General features: G+C 39.5%; 1 protein-coding gene across 1 annotated transcript in view; it reads left to right on the top strand.

Moving 5' to 3' along the window:
- The first annotated feature begins 5,812 nt into the window (after positions 1–5,812).
- LOC150076809 (uncharacterized) overlaps positions 5,813–21,812 on the top strand; it is a 45,234-nt gene continuing 29,234 nt past the window's right edge. Inside the window, exon 1 of the mRNA XM_090385685.1 lies at positions 5,813–6,231. Coding sequence (XP_090241811.1) covers positions 6,167–6,231 — 65 coding nt within the window. The 5' untranslated portion in view covers positions 5,813–6,166. The remainder of the gene's footprint in view (positions 6,232–21,812) is intronic.

The following is a 21,812-nucleotide window of genomic DNA, read 5'->3' as shown; positions in this document are numbered from 1 at the left end:
AACCTCACGTGTATCCGAGGCCAATGAACAACACATTCAGAGTCCTCTGCCGATAGAAAGTGTTCCAAACGATCCTCTTATCATATTTCAAAAAAAAAAAAAAAGATATATATATATATATATATATATATATATATATATATATATAAAAAGCAGAGTTCCTCGTCAAGAACAAGATAGATATTAAAACAAGTAGTAGTAGTAGTAGTAGTAGTAGTAGTGGCATGTGATGCAAGAAAGCAAGTGTATGAGCTTATGCGGCATCAGCCAAAAAAAAAAAAAAAATCACACCATTCCCTCCAAATGCTTGTCCAGTTCCTCCTTAAATTTATTCAACCTATCAACTTCCACAACAACAGATGGAAGTTTGTTCCACCAACCAACTACCCGCTGGCTAAAGGCAAATTTCCGCACATCTATTCTACATGTCTTTTCTTAATTTGAATTTATGCCCCCTTAGGTTCGTAATCTGAACAAGTGGAAGGATCCCATCAGAATTCAGCGTGCTCAACCCATTCAAGGCCTTATACACCTCAATCAGATCACCGCGCAGGTGCCTAGTCTCCAGCCACTGCAATTTGCAGAACTATAAGTAAAGACACACACACACAATCAAGAACATTTACGACGTGTGATAGCGACGGCATTGCATATTCGGTACTCAACAAAGAAAACGATAAAAATGTACATAGTTATAGATCCCCCAGGGGCTCACATCTGGTGAGTATGGACTTGGCACATCCAGGGTCCTGAGCTGGATATCATCATTCTTATTCTTCTCTTTCTTGATGATTTCCTTCTCTCTCTCAGGGTAACTCAGATTTTTTTTTTTTTTTTTTTTTGTGTGTGGTGCAGCAAAAGCCTCAGGCTTCTTTGCACCACATGGCTGATAATGATAGGGGCAGATCCAAGCACTGCTAAGAAGGTTTTTAGCCCTTGGTCCCCCTCGACTACAGGGTGCCCCAAATACCTAACTTGTATTTTTTTGTGTTAGTATATTATTATTATTAATTTGCTAAACTTTTTTATGTATTATTTACAGCACGTACAGACTCTCTTGACATTCGAATTTTTAAATGATTAATGGTTATTAGACCTTGAAGCAGCTTTTCAACCAAAATCCTCTACATATCGCGAGGTTTTCACGATTAGAACGTTAGTGGTAGTGGATACTGCACATGCTTTGATACGACCCTGGTAAAACCAAGCTCTCACTTTTCATAGTCTAACAACGTTCTAAAACATGTCCCTAAAATATTATTGTACTCGTATCAACACTGTGATTGTTATCTTTACTAACGATAACAAGTGGAATGTTAGTGAGAGAGAAGAGCTAATAGCTCCTCGTAACTGACCGATTATGTTATTCAGGAACTGACCACATTGATTGAACTGATTGTGCCATACACATTTACTAATAGCTAAGAGGGACCCACTAAGAACGCCGTTCTCGGACCCTCAAGAACCAAGACTCGCCCCTGGTTATAGATCTGTAGTTCCAAAATGACCGATCCAGTGAACTGGTCCGATGGAGAAACTAGATCTAGTTTTAGTTACTACACCTACTGAACCTAGGATATGTTCCTCTGTCTGACAATGATACTTCCACTATCAGACTATAGGCCAGGGGTTCTCAACCTATTTTTTTCTATCGGCTCCTTTAAAAAAAACAAATTTTTCATTCATCGATCCACTCCCTCATCCAAAAAAATACACACATTTTAATTTTAATAGATATTTAATGAGAAAAGTTTCTTAATACTGTAGTTAATTATTTAAAAAAATTAACAAGGCCAATGCTAAGAGTTATATTTTTAAATCATATATTATCATATTCTTTATGTTTATTATTATTATGTTATATTATTATTTGCCCGTCGACCACATTGGGAATTCCTGCTCTATTCATAGATCAAGATGTCCCAACGCCTTCCATAAATCCGTTTTGTATTTAAGGAAGGCGTTGCTCCACATCAAAGATGGCAAACCAGTGGCACGCAGAGGAATATATACTGACACGTTCGACTACTCCTGAATGCCATAAAAAATATATTTTTAATTTGAAAACAAAGTTTTGTGGTATATCAACAACCACTAGTGGCGAAAACAGTAATGCAGTTTTGCGTAAAACTATGTAGCAACAAAATTCTCATTAGAACCTTTCAAATGTTGTTTCCTTTTTGCAACATTAATAAATACTTTTTATGTTTACATAGTTAAGTCTAGGACAAAGCCTAAAGCTACGAAAGCGACATAAATTCATTGTACATGTTCAACATAGGATTTTTTCTGAACATAGATATAAGCAACTTAATGTATCGAACTCATATTATACAGGCACCCCCGTTACGAGTTGCCTTGAAATTAAAAACTACTCTAAATAAAAGGCAAAGACTGAAGTCTTTGCCTTTTTGGGATCTCATTGCTAGTCACTGGCGTTAAGACCTTAACAACCCAATGATCAGATGAGATCGTTCAGATCTTCTTGCCTACCTGCCCACCGATTATTTTGTTATTTTGTTTGTAACAGTAATTTACTATAACAGTGAAATAACGATTGAGGGTTAACCATATTTGCATGCCATCCTGCATTTCATGTAACCATGGCTATATACCTGATGTGCAATGTCTAAAACGCTATGCCTAGTTTCTTTGTATATTTCTTTCCTACACTGGTGTGCAAAACTTAAGGACCAACACTATTTCTAAAGGTTACAACCACAAAATCAAACGAAACAGCCTGTAATGATATGCATAACTGTGGCCGTTCAGTAGAAAGCTAGTGCACATGCAAAAATGTGAGTCGTGATGGCTCACATAAACAGATAAAAGCAGCGGTTCAGCAGTTATGTTCAAATTACTGAATGGTGAGCACGATTGTTACAGACGGTCGATTGGTTTCATACAGTGCTACAGACAACGAAATGGCCAGAAGACATCTCAATGAATTTACCAGGAGTCGAAGAATTGGGAAGCTCAAGGAAGGTCGAAGTGCGAGGAGTGTGGCTGCAGAGTTCGGTATCGTCTCACGTGCGTGGTCGGCCTTCAGAACGACAGGTACAGCTGTTCGAAGGACCAGTAGTGGTCATCCACGAAAAACAACCCCCAATGATGACCGCTATATACTCCTAGAGGCCAAGAGGGACCGACACCAGACAGCGGGATCCATTGCAAACCAGCTGCAAAGGACACAGGATATCGCTGTTTATTGTGGCCAGGCGACTCCACAAAGGTGGAGTCGCCTGGGCTGATGAAGCCAAATTTCAAATTTTTAGATCCAAGAGTACAGTTTATGTGAGAAGATCAACTGAAGAAAAAAATGGTGTGTCATTGTTTAGAGCCTATAGTCAAGTACGGTGGTGGTTCCATCATGATCAGGGGTTGCTTCTGTTTTTCTGAAGTAGTAGTAATAGTAGAAGCATGTGATGCAAAGAAGCAAGTTTATGTAGCATCAGCAAAAAGAAAAAAAAACAAAAAAACATTTCACACATCCATTCCCTCTAAACGTTTGTCCAGTTCCTGCTTGAATTTATTTAAGCTATCAGCTTCCACAACAACAGATGGAAGTTTGTTCCAGCAATCAACCACCCGGTGGCTAAAGGCAAATTTCCGCACATCTATTCTACAACTGTTTTTCCTCAATTTGAATTCATGCGCCCTCAGGTTCATAATCTTAGTAAGAGGAAGAATCCCATCAGAATTGAGCCTTCTCAGCCCGTTCAAGGCTTTATACACCTCAGTCAGATCACCTCAAAGGTGTCTAGTCTCCAGGAACTGCAATTTGCAGAACTTAAACCTTTCTTGATAAGACTACCCCTTCTTTTCCCTGACCAATCTTGCTGCCCTTCTCTCTACTCGCCCAAGCAACTCTACATCCTTCCTAAAATGAGGCCTCCAGACTTGTACGTAGTACTCAATGCGTGGCCTGATCATTGCCTTATACCAAGGGATAATCACCTCCTTTTCCTTACTAGCAAAATTCCTGTATATCATTGGCTACCCCAAGCCCTGCTCTGGCAGTCTGTCTGCACTGCTCTGAAAATTTCATATCTGACTGCACAATGACTCCCAGGTCTTATTCATTTTCTACAACCTTAAGTGTAGTACCACACAGTTGGCACGTTTCTCTGGGGTTATTTCTACCCATACGCAGTACTTTGCATTTGTCAATGTTAAACTTTAGTTGCCACTTCTCAGCCTATCTGCCCAACTTTTCTAGATCCTGTTGCAGTAGGACTGCCATTACTGTCATTAACAACCCCACTAACCTTTGTATCATCTGCAAACTTGGACATTAAGCCTAATATACCTTCATTATCATTGACAAATATACAGAGCAACAGTGGGCCCAACACAAAACCCTGAAGGACTCCACTAATAACATTAGTCCACGAAGAGCAGTGTCCATTGATTACCACTCTCTGTCTTCTCTCTTTCCACTCAACCACCCTTTTATCCATTATAGCAACTTGTCCATAATAGCATACAGCTCCATTTGCTGTAGTAGTTTTCCATGTGCAACAGTGTCAAAAGCTTTCCTTAAATCCAAGTATATGAAATCAAATTATTTTTTGCATCCAGTTCCTTTTTAACGACATCATAGTATCCAATCAAATTTGTCAGACAAGACTTTCTCTTGACAAACCCATGCTGTGTCTGAATTATCACTGCAGCCTTATCTAGATGATCCTGCAATGCATCCTTAATACGTTACTCCATTGTTTTCCCCAGAACAGAAGTAAAACTAACTGGTCTGTAATTACTCGTATCACCCTTAGATCCCCTTTTTGAATTGAGGATAGAAGTGGCTGGCACTATCAGAAACGAAGGAAATTTAAGAAAAAAAGGCTGTAAAAATAGTCTTGAACATAATGCAATATCCTCTGGACTTCGACTTTGTTGAATACATTTAATATCACAACAAGACAATGACCGAAAGCAGAGCTCTACACTGTACATGGACTTTCTAGCAACTAAACAACAGCAGGAGGTATTGAAAATTTATGGTGTGGCCAGACCAAATCGCCTGACTTAAACCTAATAGGGCTTTTATAGGATCATCTGTACCGTCAAGTTCATGAAGTCTGTACATCTTCACAAAAAATTATGAAAAACCTTGCATATCGGTTGGAATAATGTTAGTCAATATTATTATTAGACTATTATGGACACTATTATAAAATTAACATTACTACAGGATGGCAGCTTGCAAGTAAAATATTTCACACAAAAAATTTAGTTTTGCTGTTGTTGTTTTGTATTTTCACCAAAGCAAGTAAAGCTGTGAGGGAAGTCAGTATATTGTCTGTGAGTTGCATGCATTCTATGAAACCCGAATTACTGGTGGAATGGAACCGTGAAACACTCACCCTTCGCCGAATAGCACGTCGCTTTCCTGTTGTAAGACTGTGTCTCTGACAGAATAAAATAAAGAAATAATTAAATAACTTCGAGGAGAACAAAGTGGTCCAAATAATCATCCTAATTGTACGATTCGCTCCATCCCTGTCCTCTGACTATGCAACCTTCACTCATTCATGCTCAGAGAGATAGGTAACTGCTCTGAACTACGCACGACTCTTTCAGTTTTAACATTCCGAATTTTTATTTCTGCTGCTGTCCAGGCTTTAAATAAAACTTTAACTTCAATTATTATTTTGGTTGTTATTATTTAAATTAAAAAATATATATATTATTTTTATACGTGAGATGGTATTTGTTCCACGAGATGGCATTGTAATTATTATTATTATTCGTGTCTTGTTTCATTTCACGTTTCTCGAGATGAGCTGGCTAAATAGAAATGGTGTTACTTAACTGAAAACCTAAATTCACTTTCGAAGTAATGCGGGGGGTGGGATGATCGATTTGTTGTAAATTAAAACAATCAGGTCTTCGAAATTGTGAAGTAGCCATCCTCTAGATTAGAGAAAAATCTGTGTAAAAATTTCTTCAGATTTCTATCTATAAACATTCGAAATTTTTAATATTTCGTCGCCCACTAATGGTACAAACCGGCTTCAAATAGAATATCCAACTTTGTTGTGATCCATGACGCAACAAATTTATCGTTGTGATTACAATATAAATAGTTCACGTTGTATATGTTTTATACCCCCGTATACATCAAACAGCTTCTCCTGTATAAAATTAGCTTTACTAAGTGATGTCAAGAATATTTTGCAAGAAACACATCTTTAGAAAGTTGAAAGAAGATGACTTAATGCCAAGGTAAGTACGTTATATATATAATAATTTAATTGCTAAATAAAAAAATGCATTAAAATTACGTAAAAGTAAAATGGACTTTAATCTCTAGGGTTAATTTACAAGCGGGTACCCCTTCCGATTGATCGTTGCAAGTAGTAGTGATTGACATGCCTAGCTCGATATGGTTAGTCTTAGGGAGTTTGTCCCCCCTCCCTTTCCCCTGTTTTAAAATTGGGACCTTGTTCTACGGTTTTAAAACAGCGGTTGGGGGGGGGGATAAACACACTAAGACTAACTAATTATTATTATTATTAGCCCTATGGTGCAAGGAAGCCTGAGGCTTTTGCTGCACCAGCCAAAATTTTATTTTTTTTATGAGTAATCCTGAAAGAGTGTCAGAAATAGAAGAGAATCACCAAGAAAGAGAAGAACGATGATATCCAGCCCAGGACCCTGGGTGTGCCAAGCCCGTGCTCACTGGATTTGAGCCCCTGGGTCTTTATAATGCCACTTATAGTTTTTTTTTTATTATATTATTACAGCTCAAAATGGACGGGATTGTAACTGAATGCTGCTCTGGTTTTCCGCATGCATTGGTAAAAAACAAACAATTTAGTTAAAAATAAGATATTTTATTAACGTGCTTTTCATTTCGACCACTGTTGTATGTGCATTCATGCTCGAGAGTGCATGCACATCATTTCAAAAGTTGAACTGTAGTTCATGCAAATCGGAACATGAACTGAGGTTTGTATTTTGCATATAATGTACTCTTAATTCAAGTTGCTACGTGTTTGTAGATGCGTGTATTATTTTTTCGTGCTGTAGACTGCACGCTACAGTGGATACTAAAAATATGATATATGAATAAATATGGAAATATGAATGCGATAAAAACACAAAATTATGTGCTAAACGATTTTTAATAAAGACTAAATATTAAATAGTATCTTTTATGAATTTAAAATAGATAAAATGGCCAATGCTCTTCGTGGACTGATGTTATTAGTGGAGTCCTCCAGGGTTCAGTGTGAGTCCATTGTTGTTTTCTGTAGTTATTAATGAAAGTATATCACGCTTAAATGTCCAAGTTTGCAGAAGATACGAAAGTTGGCAGGGTTGTTAATGACAGTACGCTGCTGCAACAGGATATAGAAAAGTTGAGCAGATGGGCTAAGAGGTGGAAACTGAAGTTAACATTGGCAAATGTAAAGTACTGCATTTGGGTAGCAGTAACCCCGGAATAATGTATCAACTGGGTGGTACTACACTCGGGTAGTGGAGAATGAAACGGACCTAGGGGTGATTGTGTAGTCAGATATGAAGTTTTCTGAGCAGTGCAAAAAGGCTTCAAGAGTAGCTCATGTTGTCTTGTCAATGATATACAGAAATTTTGCTAGCAGGGATAAGGTGGTGATTGTCCCCTTGTACAAGGGGACAATCACCTTGTCCCCTTGTACAAGGCATCAGGCCACACCTTGAGTACTGTATACAGGTCTGGAGGCCTCGTTTTAGGAAAGATGTAGAGCTGCTGGAACGAGTACAGAGAAGAGCAACGAGTCATCATGACAGAAGACACTGCGGTTGCATTTCTATTTGAACACCATCTTCTGGACGTACCCCAAGACGTAGGGCCTTGTCAATGTAGTAGCGTCATGCAAGAAAAAAGAAAACGTTACAAAGGTGGAGAATATCGACCTATACTTCGTTGTCCGCCTAAAGGGTGCCAAACTTCACGTTCTGTCCGGAAAGGCAATGCATTCTTCCATTATACGGACACGAACAACAAATTACTCTTAACAAATCACTCTTATTACAATCTGAATTTGTGTGAAATTTTAGAACTAGTGTTCTTTTTCGTACTGGAAATACCAATGGACATGGCGGTTATTCTAACAGGAAAGTCTTACACTGCTATAACTGACTGCTATAACACGTGCAGAGAAGTGTGTGGAGCCAGTGTCTCACAATACATGAGGTGATATGGTTGGCACAGAGCTTAATCCCATTCATATTGAAGAAGCAAGATTTGCTGGTCGATGGAAACATAATCGTGGGAGAATGCTAAACGGCGACCGAGCTCTTCTCTCCGAAGATAGTAACGCAGTTGTACAAAACAACAGGAACTGTGGACCAAGAGTTTCTGGGCCTTGAGTTTTTGATATCAAGCAAGGCTCTGATTGTTGGTATTTTTATGTGCAACGGCGTGACAGAGGCACTTTGATCCCCATTATTGAATGGGAATGTGAATCTGGTTCAGTGATTCATTCCGATGAATGGCCTACTTATAGTAGTCTAAATGCCATGGGTTACTGCCATTTTCTGGTGAACCATCAAGAAAATTATGTGGATCCAGTGACAGGAGCAAACACGCAAGCGATTGAACGGTCATGGTTAGATTGCAAAACACATATTCTAAAGAAAATGGGAAGCGTTAACAGTAAGTTTTTTTTTTCCTATCTCACCTTGATCACTTTTGCTGGAAAATGCTAAAAAAAGATGCAGATGATTTATTTGGCATTTTTAAATGATATTTGAAGTGTATATTGTTAAAAAGTATGTCATTAATTTAAATGTACTATTTAACTTGTTTTTGTATCATTCATAAAGGATACTATTTAATATTTAGTCTTTATTAAAAATCATTTAGCACATAATTTTGTCACATGTTTTTATCACATTCATATTTATTCATATATCATATTTTTAGCGTCCGGTACACCGCACACTATAGTAGCACCATTTTTCCTTTGTCGGTTGCATTTTCCTTTTATTTGATTGCAATTAATGTTTTTTTTTTTCTTTTTTGTATATCTTTTAGTTATAAAAATGTAATTATAAGAAAAAGCTTAGGCTGTGATACAACGTTTCTTTATTGGCCCACAAAGCCTTATCTGTTTACATTTGAGTTCAGGGCTCATATACAGCTGCATCACCTGCCAGGGCTAGTCTTAGAGTCCAAGGGACCCAACCCATATGCAAGAATTAATGTTGAGGGGGGGAGGGCTATCCGGTGCTCATTGCCAGGACTGAACCCCATTCCACTGTTTGAATTTGAGTCTCATTTTATTTGAGGGAGCAGGTGCGTTGCATCTGCTGCTCCTAAGGACTTGCCCTACCACCTGCACCATATAGTGACATCACTCACTACTGTGTATCTTATAATATTGTACAAGTAAAATTGAGCACTGAGAGATCGTAGTTAAGAAAATAGAATTAAAACTTAGCTTTTTTTTTTTTCTTCTTTTTTTTTTTTTGCTGTAAGTTGGTAATTCTTGTAGCAGGATGAATGGTGATCATGCGGTACATCTTGAAGCATCACGTTTTCCCATCGCAAATTTGACTCTCTGATGGAGAAAGCAAGGTTCCTCCCCCACACTGGAAAAAATTGTGATTTTCGTCCAGCAAATCAGGAAAATCGACCGGAGAAAACACGCAATTCACAATACGCATGGGTAATTGATAGTTAATTTCCAGGTGATCCTAATATATCAGTTTAAGTTTTTGCCACAACCGACAAAAATTCACTACCTCTCATCACATTGCAGGATAATGGTCTCCATAATAGGATATATGCGGGTTCTAGCATTGCGACTGATGGTGGAATCAGATGGTGGAGCGACGCCTGACTTTCACTGTGAATATGCTCACGGGAAAGATCTCCATCCCCAACATCTGGGACGTGATCCGCTGGAGAGTTCCTTCTCTGGCACTAAGAGCAATGCGACAGTTGCGCTCGACCCATGGGAGGCTGCATATGTCGGAGAGATTTCTACCCACATAAATGTTAACTATGATACAGTCACTGGACGTGGATCTGAACCAGTTTGCCTGTAACAAGCAATACAGGAGGAGGATCCTAGCGAAAGCACGTAATTTTCTCCCAACTCATTAGTGAACTGTGGTCAGTGATGTTCCAAAGGCCTCGTAGGCTAAGAGGCCAGATGAACAACATAACTACACCACATATTACTCACACTATATGGCCGTTGCAGGGTACTACATTCAACACAAGAGAACCGAACGCGGAGTTGTGGGTAACCAGCGGTTCCTCTTGATCCTAAACACTATGTACTATAGGCTGCCAAATGTGTTTAAAAATTCATTTTCTTCATTCCTATTTCAATTTTTATCCCTCAGAATTTCGAAGATTAGCATTAGCAGAGGCATACGATGCAATAAAGCAAGCTTATGCAGCACCAGCCAAAAAAAAAAAAAAAAAAAAAAAAAACCCTCACATTTCACCTATCTATTCACTCAATTCACTCCAAATGCTTGTCCAGCTCAGCCTTAAATTTATTTACGCCTTCAACTTCCGCAACAAGATATGGAAGTCTGTTCCAGCAATCAACTACCCGCTGTCTAAAGGCAAAGTTCCGCACATCTATTCTGCAACTCTTTCCTCAATTTGAATATATGCCCCCATCAGGTTCTTAATCTGAGCAAGAGAAAGAATCCCATCAGCAGTGAGCTTGCTCAATCGTTCAGGGCCTTACACACCGCAATCAGATCACATCTCAGGTGCCTAGTCTCCAGATGCTGTAATTTGCAGAAGTTGAGCCTGTCTTGGTAAGAGCACCCCTTTGGTCCCCTCACCAATCTCGTTGCCCTTCTTTGTACTCATTCTAGCAACTCTACATCCTTCCTATAATGGGATCTCCAGTCGTGTACACAGTAATCAAGGTGTGGCGCGACCATTGCCTTGTACAACGGAATAATCACCTCCTTCTCCTTGCTAGCAAAATTCCTATATATCATTGACAAGACTCCATGACCTGCTCTGGCAGCTCGTCTGCATTGCTCAGAGAACTTCATATCTGACTGCACAATTACCCCAGGTCTTTTTCACTCTGCCCTTTCCTGAGTGTAGTACCACACAGTTGGTACATTTCTCTTTTGTTACTGCTACCCATATGCAATGCTTTGCATTTGTCAATGTTAAACTTCAGTTACCACTTCTCGCCCATTTGCCCAACTTATCTAGATCCAGTTGCAGTAGCATACTGTCGTTAAAAACCTTGCCAACCTTTGTATCATCTGAAAACTTGGACAATATGACTGATATACCCTCATCAAAAGATGTAAGTGATGGGCAAAGAGTAACCTTGTGAGGACCTCCAGCGATGTAAACGCGGTACCCAGGCCACTCAGATACTGCCATGATGGTAAATTACTGCTGGTTTCTTAAGAGGGAGAGCAAACGGACTATAAGAAAAACTGTGAGTGGCAAATATTTCTAAGGAAATAGAGAAATTATATGTTTGATTAAAGTATTTTAAAATGGATAAGACTTATTTTAATATAGCATATGTATTATTATATATATGTAACTTTTATATATATGTATTATTATATTATATGATTGAAATTGCTCATTAGGTTATTAAAATTTTTTATCTTTCAATGGAGATGTAATTATGTTCTCTGAGCAGTGTAGACAGGTGCTAGGATAGTTCATGTGGTTCAATGATATACAGCAGTTTTGCTAGCAGAGACAAGGAGAGGAGGTGAAAATCTCGTTGTATTAATCAATAATTAGGCCAATTTTTTAGTTGTGTACATAACTTTGGTATTTTTGGAATCAGTGAATTTTCTTCAGAATCTGCAATTTGCTCCGGAGGTACGAAAATTTTTTTTATTGGCTAGTGTAATTTGTCTAATTCTTCCTTAAACGTTTTACATCTACCCATTCGCCGATATCAGATGGAAGTTTATTCTAACAACCATTCTCTGACTGAAAGCAAAAATTCGCATATTTATAATGCAACCAACGTTCCTCTTAGGGGTGTTGTCATAAAAAAGAGTAAGGTCAGCAGCATGTAAATAAATTTTCTGTTTATACTCCGGGACGACCACACGGTCAGAGGAGTTCACAAGATACAGAGAATACGAGAAACAGCACCGTATTTAGCAGTCACTGGCTTGAACCCCGGTCGCTCAAAGCACGTGTATTTATGCACCCTCGCGCCTGCCCACTAGGTTACAGCGGCCTTTCAGTTTATAATAGATTATAGATTCCTTAACAAATATAGATACAGATCTCCCCCTTAAATCAATGCTGATTTCCGTTAATGGCGCTCCTGTCAAGGTGATATACTGCATTATATTTTTATTGAACAAATCAGTTATTTTACCTCACACTGAAGTCAAGCTTACTGGTCTGTAATTGCTTTGTGAACAGGAGAAATGTTTTTACGTCTCCTGTTTGTAGGGAACTCCGTTGAAGGATTGGTCTGGTCCAAGAACCCAAATATTGTTAATAACTGGAAAATAAGCCTCCAAATGTCATGATGTGGGTTGAGGACAGAAAAAACGTTTTGCATTAGGCAGTCCTGCATGGAAAACCTCACTAAGATATTCTGTGTGAATACCTTAGTGAGGTTTTCTCCGAACTTTAATTAGTTGTGGATTATCTCACATTATCTATACCAATTGACCAGCAACCTAACTCTCCCAGTAGTATGATGAACTTAATTACCATTCTTCCCGCATTGGGTGGAAAACGCCTGAGTTCGAGTGCCATCTGTGATGCGAGGAATTTTTATGAGTTTTTTCCTCAGGGTGGTCGAGTTGGTCTCAGACTGGAGTTGCATGATTTTTCTCGCAGCAAGCAGGCAAATCAATATTTTAATTACTATTGTGAAAAAGCCGATAAGCGTTTCTCGCGTCATTGACGGGATTCTAACCCATGCTTTTTCTACATGGCATGAGGTGGACGGTGATTACAGGGTTGTTAAAATTAAAGTATCCCTATGTAGAGGGCTCTGGAGCGCGTTCTATGGCCTCGTACGGAAGAGAAATTTGGACAACAGGTACAATAAAGAATCCGCTCGCCATTTATTGGGAAAAAAATTAGTTAAATTTGTCACTATATGGCACTGTGGCAATACAAATCACTTTAACAGCGCTACTATTGTTTAATGTGTCCTCCATTTTGGCCAACAACAGTTTCCATTCGAAGAACAGCATTTGCTACAGCAAAACGTAACTTGCCAACTGGAATAGCCAGCACATGACGTCTAATGCTGTCCTTCAGATCTGCCAGAGTTTGACATCCTTACCGATACACCTGGTTCTTTAAAAAAAACCCACAACAAGAAGTCGCATGGGGTTGAGGTCCGGTGATTGGGGTGACCAAGATGTCTGTAAACAACGGCTGATGACCAGTTCGTTTGTAAAGTGTTGCCTTAGCAATCTTTGGACACGACGGTGGATGTGGAGTGGCGCACCATCTTGCATGAATATGGTATCCCGAAGGCACCCACGTTGTTGCAGCTCTGGTATTGCGAAATTTGCCAACATTTCATAATATCGCTGTCCAGTGACGGAACAGATGCGGGGTACAGTCGGTGTTACCTGTTCAAAAAAATATGGCCCAATCATGAATATGGCCGTAATTCCACACCAACACTCTCACTTTTGGAGAATGCAACGGGACCTCTTGGATAACTCGATGGTTTTCTGTTGCCCAAATGCGATAATTGTGCGTATTCACTTGTCCATTTAAGCAGAAGTGGACTTCATCACTGCAAAGGATGTTTCATGGCCACACTGTCACTTTTGGAGAATGCAACGGGACCTCTTGGATAACTCGATGGTTTTCTGTTGCCCAAATGCGATAATTGTGCGTATTCATTTGTCCATTTAAGCAGAAGTGGACTTCATCACTGCAAAGGATGTTTCATGGCCAAGTAATATCCAATGTTATTCGCGACAGAAACTGAAGTGCGTATGTGAAACGAAAATCTGCATCACCATGCTTTAGCTGCTGTAGCAGGTGAATCTTGTAAGGATAGTACACAACACCTGACGCATTACTAGCCTTACAGTGGAATACGGCATGTCCACTTCACGAGAAACAGCTGGCACACTTGCGCTACTACATGGAGATTGACTTGATAAATCCACGACAGCCATAGCCACATCTTCAACACGAAAGGAGTCCACTCGTTTTCGATCTCTACCTGGTTGAACACCAAGATGTCCTGTCACGTCAAATTTTCCAATCATTTTGCAGACAGCACAAACAGTCATAGGTCCACGTGGGCCTTATGCGCTTCTGACGCCGGAATTCTCTGATAGCCGCAACTACATTGTACTGTTCTGATAGTACAGCTTCACTAATTGCGCCTTTTCCTGCAACGTTGTTGGCATTGCGGCTGTAGTGCAGGCAAACATCTACAGTATGATTTTGAAGAGACTGCTTTGCTTTTATACAGTACAGTAGAGCTGAGTAGTGGCTCTGTGGCAATAACTTACGATTATGTAAATAACATAAGGTATATGAGTATAATACTGGTTTGAAGAGATCTATATAATAACTAGAGCGAATCTGCTGCGATGATCCCATATTTGACGAGGTGAAACGAGCTCTTCAGAGTGGATATCCGCAACCATCCAATTTGTAACAATTGTGGAAGGAATCGAGTGAATCGGTATCCCTGTGGCACGCTGTCGACACCTCGTTAAGTCATTGCCAAGATGAATTTTGAATTATTTTGGACGAATTCAGGTCTTTCTGAGGAGTAAAGCAGTACTTGCTCGTGGCCACTTTATTAAGTGTGAAGTAGCATTATATATCTAATCAAACTCAGGTCATGCAGGACTCCTGCTCCGATCATAACTAAAATTGGGCATATGTCCTATTAGGTACAGTCCTAATATTTTCGTAAGAGTGTGGATCTTCATTGTTATATGCACGCAGCAGTTACATGCATAGAAAATTGTTCACAATCACAAATCAGGAAGGTGTCCATATAAAAGTTAGAATTAATGATATAAATAAACAAGTTCAGAATCCTGATCATCCATGTCAAGGTTGAGGTTTTCAGGGTTACACACTTCACAGTCAAATGTAGTCTCTGTATGCATCATGGACTAATAATTAGAGGATTAATGGATTAATCATGTAAGTTGAGAGCACTATAATTGACATAATAAAAGTCAGTTGAAGGAATTTCATGCAAAATTTTTGTATGAAAAGCAAGGTGCTAGTGATAGTAATTTCTTCTGGTCATAACTGTGATCCAGAATAAATTGGTAGTAATCAAGGTTCAGAATTTCTGGCAGCATCTGTGATAGTAAGAACCTGTGCACTAGGCACAGGCAGATTAACTGCGAAGTAATGTGCCTGTTCTAATAGTTTGCCCTTAGTTGCAGTGATTCCAGAAATTGGAAGTGCGATGAAAGAGTCAATCACTTTGACAGTAGTCGAAATGATTATCTCTTCCCTGAACAGATTGGGATTTAACTTTGGTGTAGCTTGAAGTCTTCGTTTCTGCAGCAGTATGATTTTTGTAAAGTGACTGATATTTTCAGGCAAGACAATGGAGAAATCTGTATTCGTCTGACTGAATGATTCAGAGCATAATACTGCATACAGGCTCCAGATCCCCAGATTTCAGCTGCGAAGGCAACGTAGGGAATGAGACTAAAAACACATTTAATTGATATATTTGATCTAATGAGACATACACTAGCTGTGCAGTAAGGGTTGGCTTTTGAGAGTTGATTTTCATGTCATAATTGCTCTCATGGGTGGCACAGTTGGTGTAATCACTGTCCTCTCCACAAAAGACTTGGCGTTCAAATCCCTTCAATGACACGAGGAATTTTTATGGGTCTTTTTCACAACGTGGCCGAGTTAGTCGATTTCAGGGGGGACGTAACATGGTTTTTCTCCTAGATGCATGGGTTTTTTTGTCCAACAAACAGCAAACATTCTTGGGGTGCCGTGTAATTTGGGTTTAAGTTACTTAAAGTTATTATTATTATTTTTTTAATTTATACATTTATTTCATTATAAAAAGGTTTTTTTTTTTTTTTTTTTTTTATGAAAACCCCAAACACGAAAGGTATCAAAACCTATAGTACTTAGTACCGTGCATGGGTTGAAGGAGAAGTATGGGGGAAGGGAGATGCCGGAAACTTTGCTCTAGAGACTAAACATGGGTTTCACCACTTCAAGTTCTCTTCCCTGAACAGATTTTGACGTTGTAGAGCGAATATCATCTTTTAAGGGCACAAAAGGTGATATAGTTGTACACGTTGGCACTAATAATATTAAGAGTAGGAGACCGGCAGAATTACTTAACAAGTACAGGTCACTGTTGAACAAAAGCCGAGAATTAGGGTTGAATTTGAAAGTGTCTGCAATTCTGCCCAGACACGATAGGAGGGAGTATATGATGAGAGCCTTGTCGATCAATTCGGCCCTGGAAAGATTGTGCAAGGCTCAAGGGGTAGAATTTTTTTCAGCCTGGACTGTACTTGTTAACAGGAGAGATTGCTTCTACAGGGATGGGATACACTTAAATAGAAAGGGTGCAAGAATATTTGCTGATGCTATCGAGGCAGTGTTAGGTGGGTCGGAAAACTGCTAGCTTGGGGGGAGACAAAGACCAATAGATTGACAGTAGCCACTGGCAGAGGTGAAAGATTCTTGCACTGCTTCTATTAGAATGAGCAGAAACCTGAAAAACAAGATGCATGGTATTTCAGAGACTGATGGGAGCCATTGCGGTACAAGTAAACACATGGGTTGTGTTAGGGTAGCTAAGAATAGAAACAGGTGCAGGTATACTTGCGTGTACACCAATGCTAGGAGTTTAGTAAATAAATTTGATGAATTTGAGGTATTGCTCAAAACATCGAAGGCAGATATTGTTGGGATATCAGAGACGTGGTGTCACACATATATAAGGGATGCGGAACTGCAATTTGGGGAGTACAACGTCTACAGAAAGGATAGACAGGATAGGAAGGGGGGAGGTGTTATGCTATTAGTTAAGAAACACATAAAAACCAAGGAAGTGAAGCCAGTCTACATCGCTGGACAGTGCAGTGTGGAGTCAGTTTGGTGTGACATAAACATTGGGAGATCGAAATTGAGAGTAGGAGTGTGCTATAGGCCTAATGACTCTGATGAGTATAATAAGGAACTGTACAGGGAAATAGAGTGGGCCAGTAAATCAGAGAGTCTTATAATGGGAGATTTTAATTTCCCAGATATTGACTGGAATTTGGGGGCTGGTTACTCACACACTAGCATTAGCATTAGTAGAGGCATTTGATGCAAGAAAGCAAGCTTATGCAGCATCAGCCAAAAAAAAAAAACCCCACTTCCACTTCACCCCTCTGTTCGTTCAAAATACCTGTCCAGCTGAGCCTTAAACTTATTTAGGCTATCAACCTCCGCCACACGGGATGGAAGTCTGTTCCACCAACCAACCACCCGCTGGCTAAAGGCAAATTTCCGCACGTCTATCCTACATCTGTCTTTCCTCAATTTGAATTTATGCCCTCTCAGGTGATTTTTCTGAGCTAGAGGAAGAATCCCATCAGCATTGAGCATGCTTAAACCATTCAAGGCTTTATACACCTCTATCAGATCACCTCGCTGGTGCCTAGTCTCCAGACACTGTAATTTGCAAAACTTAAGCCTTTCTTCGTAAGAGCACCCCTTTGTTCCATTCACTAATCTTGTTGCCCTTCTCTGTACTCGTTCCAGCAGCTCTACATCCTTCTTGAAATGAGGTCTCCAGACCTGTATACAGTACTCTAGGTGTGGCCTGACCACTAGCAGGGCTTTTGTGGATTTATTGGATGATTGTTTTCTACATCAGCATGTTCGGGAGGCAACTAGAGGGAGTAATACTCTTGATTTGATTATCAGCAGTGATTCTTCATGCATTAAGAATCTGCAGATAAATGAACCACTAGGTGGCAGTGATCACAGTGTGCTGAAGTGGGATTTACTCAAAGAGGTAACTACCATTAGGGGTAAAGGGAAGGGTTATTGCTTCCGTAAAGGCGACTACGACGGACTGAGACAGTATTTAAATTCTATACAGTGGGACCAACTGTTGATGTTACCAACAGCAAATTCAAAATGGGAAGCATTCAAAGAACTTATCTTGGAAGCTACTAGGCTTTACATACCAACTAAGAAATATTGTTCAAGGTTTAGGCCAAAATGGATGTCAGTTTAACTAATGAGGCATATGGCAGAGAAGAAAAATGCATGGGATACATACAAATTAACACATGACACAGAAGCCTATGATAGATACAAGTTGATATGCAACCAAGTTACAAAAGAGGTTAGGCAGGCGAAGGCAGATTACGAGAAATCCTTGGCAAGGGATGCAAAGAAAAACAGCAAAGAGTTCTTTACTTATGTAAACTCTAGAAGGAAGGGGATGAATCAGATTGGTCCACTTGATATTGATGGGTCAACTGTTGATGATCCTGCTCAGGTAGCTAACAAACTAAATGAATATTTTGCATCGACATTCACACATGAGGAGTTATTCAGCGAGGGAAATGCCAGAGGTGTATTCAACTCTAGCAGTAAGCTACAGAATCTTGAAATAACTGGGAGTAAAGTGGAGGAGAAACTGTTGAAGATAAACACAAGAAAGGCACCCGGGGTGGATGGGATCTATCCAGTTATATTAAAGGAGGCAGCAAAGGAAGTAAGCAAACCCTTAGCCATAATTATGAGAGCTTTCTTGGACTCAGGGGAGGTACCCATAGACTGGAAATGTGCAAATGTGACCCCAATTCACAAAGGAGGATCAAAGGCTGACACAAGTAATTATAGACCTGTGAGCTTAACTTCTGTTCCAGGAAAATTAATGGAGGCACTGGTTAAAGAAGCACTGCAGGATCATTTAGACAAGACTTCAGTTATAGCTCAGACACAGCATGGTTTTGTTCAGGGGAAGTCTTGCCTGACCAACTTGATTGGATACTATGATGCAGTCACAAAAGAACTGGATGCAGGGAATAACTTTGATATTATATACTTGGATCTTAGAAAGGCTTTTGATACTGTTGCACATGGAAGACTGCTACACAAATTGGAGCAGTGTGACATTGGAGGCAAATTGCTGCTATGGATAAAGGGGTGGTTGAGGGGGAGAAGACAGAGAGTGGTAATCAATGGACACTGCTCATCGTGGACTGATGTTATTAGTGGAGTCCCTCAGGGCTCAGTGTTGGGTCCATTATTGTTTTCTGTATTTATAAATGATATTGATGATGGTATATCGGGCTTAATGTCCAAGTTTGCAGACGATACAAAGGTTGGCAGGGTTGTCAAGGACACTACTGACACTATGCTGCTGCAACAGGATCTGGAAAGGTTGAGCAGATGGGCTGAGAGGTGGCAAATGAAGTTTAACATTGACAAATGTAAAGTACTACACATGGGAAACAGCAACCCCAGAGCAACGTATCAACTGTGTGGTACAACACTGACAGTGGTAGAGAATGAAAGGGACTTGGGGGTGGTTGTGCAGGCAGATATGAAGTTCTCTGAGCAGTGCAGACGGGCTGCAAGAGTAGCTCATGGAGTATTGTCAATGATATACAGGAATTTTTCCAGCAGGGATAAGGAGGTGATTATTCCATTGTATAAGGCGATGGTCAGGCCACACCTAGAGTACTGGATACAGGTCTGGAGGCCTCATTTCAAGAAGGATGTAGAGCTGCTGGAACGAGTACAGAGAAGGGCAACAAGATTAGTGAATGGAACAAAGGGGTGCTCTTACGAAGAAAGGCTTAAGTTTTGCAAATTACAGTGTCTGGAGACTAGGCACCAGCGAGGTGATCTGATAGAGGTGTATAAAGCCTTGAATGGTTTAAGCATGCTCAATGCTGATGGGATTCTTCCTCTAGCTCAGAAAAATCACCTGAGAGGGCATAAATTCAAATTGAGGAAAGACAGATGTAGGATAGACGTGCGGAAATTTGCCTTTAGCCAGCGGGTGGTTGGTTGGTGGAACAGACTTCCATCCCGTGTGGTGGAGGTTGATAGCCTAAATAAGTTTAAGGCTCAGCTGGACAGGTATTTTGAACGAACAGAGGGGTGAAGTGGAAGTGGGGTTTTTTTTTTTTTTTTTTTTTTTTGGCTGATGCTGCATAAGCTTGCTTTCTTGCATCAAATGCCTCTACTAATGCTAATGCTAAAGTCTCCAGTAAGCAAAGTGGTGGTATTTCACCGGTTGATGAAAGTCATCTAGCACCTATATATGGTATCCATTGTACTGTATCTTTTTAATGTGGTAGTCTATAATTGATCTTTATTTAGTACCTCTATATAAAGAATAAAATTATTATATAGGTATATATTAAAAGGTCGAAAACCACTGTGTTAGGTAATTAATTTGGCCTAGGGGTGCCGTGAAAAAATTACTGGGACACTAAGGGCGCCGTGAACCGAGAAAGTTCGGGAACTGCGGGACTAGATAGTCCTTTCCTCGCATGACTGCTAAATAGGGTACAATGGTCTCATATTCTCCACATCTTGTAAATAATCGTTATATAAATGTCCTGGAGTATAAGCAGAAAATTTATTTATTTTATTTTTTAAAAGACTGAGTTGCTCATTAGGACCATAAGTAGTCCATGCTACAAATTTTCCAAAACATATAGCTAACCAACTGGGTTGTTGCAGGAATTATATACATTTTAAATCACTGATAAAAGTACTTGACTTCTTACCATATCTGTGGTTTCAAAATATTCACTGTTTAAATTATCTCAGAGAATCTCCATTTTACGTGTATAAAAGATACAGTATTTTTAAACATTCTCTTAAAAAAATTATCGCTTTTGTAATATCAGATACACAAAATATTGGTCTCTCACTGTAGACTGTTAAAAACTACACTACAAAAAAGTATGGTTTAAGACAATGGAAAAGGACTCATTATCCCTGAATTTTATAGCTTTTTATTGCATTGTCATTATGTCATAGTTTTGCAGCACGTTTTCAAGGCTGACCTTCCAATAAGAGCTGCCCCTCTTTTTCGGTTGAACAATCACCTGACATCATTCATAAATGTCGAAAACAAGAACCTTGAAGTATGCCATGGCTCGGTTTACTGTTATTATTTATCACGGGCGAGTTATGATATAAATGATAGATGGAGATTGCATTTCGAAACTATCCAGTTTCAAAAATCATTATTTATAATTGTTACTGCACGTTTAGAATTTAAACTACGTTATAAAAATGATATAATCACATAATTCTGCTCTTGTTATTCACAAGAGAACAACAAAAAGCGATATATAAAAGAATTATTGAGATACCGTTTTTCAAACGTTCTTGAAAATCAATCGAATTGCATGGTTCCGAAACATCCGATAAGGTTATACTCCTGCACGCGATGTTAAGCATAAGCTCAACACTATGATGGGAGGAATTTTATAAGCCTTTTTTTACAGCGTGGTTGAGTTAGTTGATATAAGGCAAGGGTAGCATGGTTTATTCTCCCGGAACTTCGGGTTTTCTTTCCAGCAAACAGAAAATCGAACTCGGAACACACGCAATTTACAGACAATATACACGGAGCAATATGGCCTTAGTCGCCGATGCTCCTAAAGCACTATGACAACAACACCATACTATAGTGATGGGCGTAATCGAGAGGTCATAATCGTTTAATTCTATTATAGCTGTGTGGGCTGCACATGCCCTCCCCACACCACAGCCTTGAATGGGTTGAGCACGCTGAATTCTGATGGGATCCTTCCACTTGTTCAGATTACGAACCTAAGGGGGCATAAATTTAAATTAAGAAAGGACAGAT

This window comes from Mastigoproctus giganteus, chromosome 12, assembly GCF_048544385.1.
Source record: "Mastigoproctus giganteus isolate SK-2022 chromosome 12, ASM4854438v1, whole genome shotgun sequence".
Lineage (NCBI taxonomy): Eukaryota > Metazoa > Arthropoda > Arachnida > Uropygi > Thelyphonidae > Mastigoproctus > Mastigoproctus giganteus.
The sequence above is the reverse complement of the archived record's forward strand: the minus strand, read 5'-3'. Positions and strand labels throughout refer to the sequence as shown.